This window comes from Megalops cyprinoides, chromosome 17 (assembly GCF_013368585.1).
Source record: "Megalops cyprinoides isolate fMegCyp1 chromosome 17, fMegCyp1.pri, whole genome shotgun sequence".
Classification (NCBI taxonomy): Eukaryota; Metazoa; Chordata; class Actinopteri; order Elopiformes; family Megalopidae; genus Megalops; species Megalops cyprinoides.
The window spans coordinates 24,737,742-24,745,892 of record NC_050599.1 but is presented as its reverse complement, the minus strand read 5'-3'; the positions used below and the strand labels follow the sequence as shown (position 1 = coordinate 24,745,892).

The 8,151-nt window shown below is 49.7% G+C and overlaps 1 protein-coding gene across 2 annotated transcripts in view; it reads right to left on the bottom strand.

The window, feature by feature from the left end:
• Positions 1 to 274: 274 nt before the first annotated feature.
• Positions 275 to 8,151, bottom strand: part of LOC118792678 (kinectin-like) — a 23,383-nt gene continuing 15,506 nt past the window's right edge. For both annotated transcript variants that reach the window (XM_036550573.1, XM_036550574.1), the window contains exons 21-36: positions 8,000 to 8,106; positions 6,440 to 6,530; positions 6,234 to 6,284; positions 5,952 to 5,989; positions 5,514 to 5,604; positions 5,053 to 5,139; positions 4,754 to 4,843; positions 4,144 to 4,242; positions 3,527 to 3,616; positions 3,352 to 3,444; positions 3,198 to 3,248; positions 2,725 to 2,808; positions 2,200 to 2,283; positions 1,941 to 2,033; positions 1,603 to 1,716; positions 275 to 1,048 (exon numbers count right to left, since the gene is read on the bottom strand). In XM_036550573.1, coding sequence (XP_036406466.1) covers positions 1,019 to 1,048; positions 1,603 to 1,716; positions 1,941 to 2,033; positions 2,200 to 2,283; positions 2,725 to 2,808; positions 3,198 to 3,248; positions 3,352 to 3,444; positions 3,527 to 3,616; positions 4,144 to 4,242; positions 4,754 to 4,843; positions 5,053 to 5,139; positions 5,514 to 5,604; positions 5,952 to 5,989; positions 6,234 to 6,284; positions 6,440 to 6,530; positions 8,000 to 8,106 — 1,293 coding nt within the window. In that variant the 3' untranslated portion in view covers positions 275 to 1,018. The remainder of the gene's footprint in view (positions 1,049 to 1,602; positions 1,717 to 1,940; positions 2,034 to 2,199; positions 2,284 to 2,724; positions 2,809 to 3,197; positions 3,249 to 3,351; positions 3,445 to 3,526; positions 3,617 to 4,143; positions 4,243 to 4,753; positions 4,844 to 5,052; positions 5,140 to 5,513; positions 5,605 to 5,951; positions 5,990 to 6,233; positions 6,285 to 6,439; positions 6,531 to 7,999; positions 8,107 to 8,151) is intronic.

Genomic DNA, 8,151 nt, shown 5'->3' with positions numbered 1-8,151 from the left:
AAGGCCTCCTCCTAAAGCACCTTCATAACAGCATGGCTGTCAACATGAAGCTTTTACAAAATGTCTAAAACTGGGCATCCGGAATCCTGCAGATGAACTGGCTCCTCAAGACTCAAGTTTTGCTTTGCTGGAAACAGGCTGATGTACTGGCTCCCTCCAGTGGCAGTTGGAGGTAGTGCAGTACCCAGCTTTCCTTCACTCAACCTAACCCCTCCCAAAACAACCAATTCAATGCCGCAAAACAAATGACATGACACAAATATATCAAGCGTCCCTTTTAATCGTTTTAAACGTAACCTTCACCTTTTTTTCTTACAAAAAACAAACAAACAAAAAACAATCAGAATTAATTAAATTAGGGAAAATACAGGGGGTGGTTCTGTCTTTATGCTAGTAAATTAAAATAAACCTGCTTTTCTGAGTGTCTGGGCCTTTGTCCCAACTCAGCAAGTCAGTCACTTGGCAATGGCTCGGAGGCATCCTGCTCCCTGAACCCAAAACCCAGAACCCTCCTGGACCAGACCCGTAGTGCATCTATCATGTGCTTTTAAGCACCGACTTTAAGGATGGAAAATGTAGTGAACAGCAATTAATCAAGATCCTCCATGTTATTTTACCAGTGCTATTTTACCGATGTTATCTTACGTGTTATTACCATTATTTCCTTTAAATAAAGGACAAAAACTGCCAAAAGGGGTCTGTTAAACCTAACAACGAAAACACAGATAACGAAACGGCGTGAAAGGTTGGTGAGTTTGAAAACCTGCCTCTTGCTTTCGGGGTGTTGTCTGAAGAATATGGGGTGGCTTTTTCTGCAGTGTTTTAAGGATTTTGGAGTGTCAGTTCACCCTCCTGACCCAGCTCGCCCAATCCCAGAGGGCCATGGGGTCATGACCCCGTGAGGCCCCCGTGGGTGAGAGAAAAGGGGCAGGCGTGGGCAAAACCGGGGAGGTCAGTGTTTGTGACTGGATCAGGGTGGGGAGGGTAAGGCTGAGGGTGGGGTCGTCTAATCTGCTCCCTATGGATCTGGCAGGTACTTGATTCCTTCCTGCAACACAGATAGACAGACAGACAGAAGCACAGACTTCCTGTTAATCGGTCTTGCTGTAGAAGAGGATGTCTCCCTTCTCCCACTGCATCACAAGCAGCTAAACTTCAGTGCTCTGCATAAATGAAACTCAGGCTGTTTCTTCATGTTAAGATGTTGTGGCTGTTCGGCATTAAAGGAATGGTTGGTAGTTTAAGTCTAAAAAGGTAACTGAGGGACCGCAAACATGCTTCTGAGAGGAAAGTAATTACACCCACAAGTGAGCACAACAGCATTCTAAATAGGTGCTGACAGATTATCTATAATCTATCATATCTGTGTCATTATTTGCACACATGTGGTTTGTGACCCTCCACTCCCTATCCATGCCCATTATAACTCATGGTTGCTGATAAACCCTGCTTTTTGGATTCCCATGGTCTCACACACCCACTGACTCACTGTGGCTCATTCTGCTCCCTCTTGACTCACGGTTTCTGAGTCAGCATTGCCTTAGACTGATAGTTATTGACAGGCTCTGATAGCTATTGACAGCGTTGGGCTGGCTGACTCACCCCCTCCTGGCCCTCGGTGAGCTGTTTGTTGAGAGCCTGCAGGAGATGCTGCAGCTCCCTCACTGTCTCGTGGAGTCCGGCCGCCATCTTTTCCTTCTTGCTGCCCGTCTCATCCTGCAGGACGCACAGCCCGGGTCAGATAAAGGCCTGGACAGGAGTCTAACACACAGACACAGACACACACACAAACACAAACACAAAGACAGGTCGACAGACAGACAGACAGACTCATCCACTCACTCACTGCCTAACACGCGCACGCATACTTGCTCTCTTACACACACAGGCCCACACTCACGTACACACACACACACAGGCCCCCTCGCACACACACTCACCCTCTGAGTAGTGATGGAATTGTTCTCTATCAGGTCCACTGGCGATGACTCATTCTGGATCTCCACCTGGATCAGGTCCAGAGACCGCTGTGCCTAAGAGGGGCACCAGAACTCTGGATCAGCACCTTCAGCAGGTACATCTGGGCCGCTGCACTCCCAGACTTTGCCACAAGAGGGCAGCAGAGAGAACTAGGACAGAGGAAGGGGAAAGGGAGCTGAAGGGGAGGGAGAGATGGAGAGGGGGATATGTGCGCCTCACCCTGCAGAGGTCCCCAGCCACCTTGTGCCTCTGACTCTCCTCCGCCTCCAGCCTGCAGACCTTCTCCGAGAGCTGGGCCTTCAACTGGAACACAGACAGGGAGGGGGGAGCCCAAACTGTTAATTACTCCTGTATGTTAACAATACACCATAACAGAGAGACACGGACAGGGTGTGTGTGTGTGTGTGTGTGTGTGTGTGTGGGTGTGGGTGTGTGTGTGTGTGTGTGTGTGGGGGTGTGGGTGTGTGGGTGTGTGAGTGTGTGAGTGTGTGAGTGTGTGTGTGTGCGTGTGTGTGTGTGTGCGTGTGTGTGGGTGTGTGTGTGTGTGGGTGTGTGAGTGTGTGTGTGTGTGTGTGTGTGTGTGTGTGTGTGTGTGTGTGTGTGTGTGTGTGTGTGTGTGGGTGTGTGTGTGTGTGTGTGTGTGTGTGTGTGTGTGTGTGTGTGTGTGTGTGTGTGTGTGCGTGGGAGGGGGAGGGGCATGTATGTGGATTCAGATCATGGTCACACCTGGCGGGATCACCTTACCTCTCTGACCTCCACAGCATAGGTGGCGCTCTCGCGTTTGGCCATCTCCAGTTCAGACACCAAGCACTGCCCGTCCAGCCTCACCTGAAAGACGAGATGACCAATATGTCTTCTGCTGCTTCACTGACATCAGTGAATCTAACCATTGTCTCATTTAGACTGGCTGATTCTAATACCAGTTTTGAAAGTCAGTGAACAGTTCATTCTGCCCTTTCCATGGACTGTCTCCAACAATCATTTAACTGGACCTTGCCAAATCCCCCTTATGAGGTGGAACAGAGTCAGAACAAACCCAATGAAAATTCCTCAAACCATGGACACTGCCACATAGCTTATGATTGATAAGCCCCGCCCCCTTCCCAGAGGGAATCAGCCCTCCAACAGTCCGATACTTACGTGGTCGGACTGTACCACAGAAGTGTTAAGTTCAGTCAAATGTGGGGCAGCGCTCACAACACACAAGGCAAACTCACACTCTCCAGTCTGTCCACCTCATTCTCCAGCTCCATCACCTTCAGGTTCGCCTGGACCAAGACAAGGATGGGAAGGAGGGATCAGTCTGTAATGTTGCTACAGCAGACATGTGGGACACCCCCCCAACCCCCCTTCCCCGGCAGCCTTGCTCACCTCTCTCAGCTCTTCCTGGGACACCTCCAGCTTAAGCCTCCAGCGAGTCTCCTCGTGCTCCACGCTGCTCTGGAGCCTCTGAAGGATGCCCTCCTGTGGACAGAGTGGGGAAATGCGGTCAGGTTCCCAGGACAGGCCCCTGGGGCACGCCTCCCTCTCGGCGCCCCGCCCTCACCGTCTCCGCCAGCACTTTCTTGTACGTCTCGCAGTCCTTCAGTAGAGCCACCTGGGCCTCCTCAGACTCCTTCAGCTTCTCTTCCAGCATCTGAGGAGGAGAAGAGAATAAAAAGTTTCTCCTTCACTCATCACAGTCACACACACACACTAGCATGTGCACATATACTCCCACAGCTACATAAACATACTCAGTGTCACACACACACACACACACACACACATGCGCTCTCTCTCTCTCTCACACTCTCTCTCTCTCTCTCTCATATACTCAGTCTCGAGCATCACACACAATCACACAAGCACCCACAGTCTCTTACACTCGCACACTCACACACAAAGCCTGTCTCCTATTATCTCCATTGCCGCACAGGCATTACTGATGCATCACTGAGTAGGCAAATGAGCAGGCTCTTCAATCCAGACACTAGAATATCGCTGGCTCTGTAGTCAGTTTCTTCACCACTCTGTGGTTTACCACTGGACTGTGGCATGAGAATCTCCTGACTGAAGTAAGCCTTTCACATCAAGGCACTGAGAGCTCTGCCAGATAAGGAAAACAGCAGTTCCAGGTGTGCCACGCTCGGGTTTAGATAAAGGGGACGTTGTATACGTCACCTTGGTGTCCTCTGACTCCGCGCTGGAGCCCGCATTCGTCTCTGCCGCCATGGCTTCCTTTGCTGCTCTCTCAAACTCCTGCAGCCACTCCTGGTGTTTCTGCGAGGGCGACACACAGGCGTGTTACCGACAGGAGCCTGCAAAGTGACCACTGACCGCTGGTGCAGAGGGTGTCTAAATTCCATCCCACTGCAAGCTCTGCCAAACCAGACAGGCTTGATGCAACTGAGCTCTGAAACTTAAACATGTCCTACTGGACTCTGAAGCTCCATCATATTCCTAACAGGCCTGGTAACTCAGTCATGTTCTATCGGGTTCACTAACCACACTAAGTACACTGAATCTTCAGGCTGTCTCAGGATTAGATAGCACACTTCGGTATGTCTGCATGTGAAAGAGAAGAGGAATGCATTCGTAACAGTGTTTAAGTACATGTCAGTGTAATAGTGTGTGTAAATCTCTCTTGAGTTGACTTTAGAAGTGTGTGTATGTGTGTGACAGTATGTGTGTGTTTGTGAGAGTGTTACAGTATGTGTTTGTGGGTGTTAGTGCATGTGTAATTTTGTGTGTGTGTGTTTGTGAGAGCGTGTAAGCGAGTGTGCACCTGTACCTGACTGTTGGGCAGGGGCACCGCAGGGAGCAGTCTGTGCAGAACCTTGCGACACTCCGCCTCCACGGACTCCAGGGCCTTCTGGCTCTCCTTCAGAGAACAGAGGAGATTACACCTGTGTGGCCCTACAGCACCCTCCTACACACATGACCCCTAAACAGCAGTTTGAAGTGCCGGACTGAGCATGCAGCAGCTTATCTGAACAGGGCTGGTTAATGGGTCAGCTGTAACCGGCTCCAGTCTTCTGAAACACTGGAGCTCGCTGTGGCGCGGACAGGGCCGGAGAGGCAGCTGCGTACCTTGGCGTTCCGGCTCAGTTTCCCCTGCAGCAGCGACTCTGTGGCGGACAGAGCCTCCATGGCGCTCCAGTTTTTCTCCCGGAGCTCCTGGTCGGGTTCAGAAACACAGCACGTTCAGTTCACCTCTTCACAGCCATAAGTCCCCAGACTGACTGCTAAATGTTGCTTTATGTTGACAGGGGTAAAAATTCAGGGGAGGGCTAGGAGATACTCAAAGACAAATGCAACTTTTTTTATGCACGCTTCTAACATTTTTGGGCACTCTGGTATAATAATAATCACATAGGAATGCATTTGTGATTTTGATAACTTGTTAATGTGTTGCGACTTTTAAAATGTCACTTTTTTGCGTTGAAAGTCTGTAGATCTGGTGACTAATCTGCTCAATTAGCAACATCAACTAGAGCACCCTGGGCCGGAGGTGGGCAGGGTGGGACAGGGCGGGGCAGGGGCACACCCACATTGTTCTTCCTCTGGTGCTTCTCCAGCGCTCCCTGCAGCTCCTTCACCTCACGCTGCAGCTCAGACACTCGCTCGTCCTTCTCTGCCAGTCTGGAGGGGCGAGAGCAAAAAGCACATTAATCAGAGGGTTGCAGGTTCCAATCTTGGATGTGGCACTGCAGTCATACACCCTTACGCACAGTACTTAACTTGCATTTCATCAAGCAAACAAATGGACAATGTACTTAATATGAGAGCCTCCTAATGAAGGCACCATCATCACCCTCACGTGCAATGCAAACAACCGCCTGCCATCTACAGCCCTGTATCTACCTAAGCATAAATGGACAGTCTGTCCCTAAGCACTGACCCTGGATCAGCTGCAGCTGTAGTGTCACTGCTCTTTCTACTACAACACAGGTGAGTGGACTTGCTGTCTATGTGAAGAGGAAACTTACGCAGTCAGCAGCTCCTGGCTGGGGGCTCCTGATGGAACCTAATGGAGGAAGCAGACAGTAAATCTCCCTCTCAAACAGGGCTTTCAATTCAACACAGCAGTGCTTTACTGGCAAGATAAACAAAAGCAGTACTGCCAAAGCAGTTATGTAAACAATATCATGTAATTACAACAGGGTAATATTACTATTCTCTCTCTCACACACTCACACACTCACACACTCACACACACACAAACACACAAACACACACACACACACACACACACACACACCCTGCTGTACCTGCCGCTGCTCCAGCTGCTCCCTCAGTGATGAACCTTCCTGCTGTAGTGCCTACAGAGAGAGGGTGAAATCACTTAGAGAGATAGGGGGAGAGAGGGAGACAGAGGAGGTTTACTGAGAAAGAGGGACAGATTCGTGATGAGGGGAAGGTAACATGCGGAGAAGTCAGCAGGAGGTGCTGTATGAGCCCCACTCCCTCCCCTCACCTGCAGCTGCTGCTCCCTGCTGGCCGCCTCCCGCGCTCCCTCCTCCATGGCCCTCTGGAGGGACCGCACCTCCTCCTCTCTGGCAGCCAGCCTGCAGTGCACACACACACACACACACACACACACATATATACAGTCACACAGAGACACAAATACACACACATTCACACAATGACACAAACACACACACATATACATACAGTCACACAGAGACACAAATACACAGTCGCACAGTGACACAAACACACACACATATATACAGTCACACAGTGACACAAATACACACACACACAGATACAGTCACACAGAGACACAAATACACACACAGTCACACAGAGACACAAACACATACACAGATACAGTCAGACAGAGACACAAATACACACACAGTGACACAGACACACAAATACACACACAGTGACACAGACACACACAGATACAGTCACACAGAGGTGCAAACACACATATATAGTCATATAAAGACAGCCACACACACACAAAGTTATATAGAGACACAGCCTCACACACTTATACAGTTACACAAAGACACAAACAGTCACGCAAAAGTCTTATACTTTTTCACTAAATTTGGAATCACCACTTGTACTACAGTAGGTTTACATATTCCCAACCCCCTGTGTGCTCGCACAGGAGCGCTAAAGCAATGTGAATGGAATCCTCTGACACATTCACATGCAACCAGTGGTTATCCTCAAAACTACAAGTACCACAGTGCACCACAGCAGAGAGAACGCCCATAGGCACATTTCCACTGACATCATTGTGGGACCTCACAGGTGCATCACAAGCAGCTAAGGGGGGGCCACAGAGGTGAGATGAGCCGGCCATGGCCAATAAAACCCATACGCCCTGGCAGGAAGAAGCCAGGTGTGCTCCTCTGTTACAGATTCTTAGTTATTGTTGCTACGTGACACAGCTCAGATTTGAGCCCGCAACAAGTGCCTCCACATCAGCTACCAGCCCCCACAACTAGCTCTGCCACAAGGGAGCCTGGTATTACTTGTTACATAACTGGGAAACATTTCAACAAACCACACCTGCTAGCTGTGAACTTATGAAGGTTATGTATTTTTCTGGCACGGACCTGCCCATTGTACTACTATGACAACATGCTACACATGAGTTTAGTCGTTTAGGTTGCACTTAAAGCTTACTCCAAGGTCTCCTACACTACTGTAGCTCGCTTGCTGTTCCTCACTTGTAAGTTGCTTTGGATAAAAGCGTCTTCCAAATGACCTAAATGTGAATGTAAAAATGTAAAATGTGACGTGGGGTAATTAGAATTATTACTCATCAGACAGGCATTCATGGACCAGTCCATCAGCATCTACAATATGGATGTTAACCACCAACAAGGACCTCCCTATCTAGCATTCTTACAACATAAGTAAAATGAAAAGTCAGTATTTATGGCTTCATTTTGTGTAAACAGAGGAATGATGTTACTCCAGCTCATACTACGGTAAAATAGTCATGGTACAGGGCCTTTCAGAGCAAGGCTCAACGCAGGAGCCGGACAGCAGGAAGAGGTGAACTCACAGTGCCTGGAGCTCCTGCAGCTGAGCGCTGGAGGCGCTCGCCTTCGCCTCTCTGAGCCTGGCCTGCTCCAGCTCCGCCTTGAGGGCCTGCACCTGCTGCTCCAGAGCCTTCACAGCAGCAAGGACAGGAAGAGGGAGAGGAAGTGAGGTCAC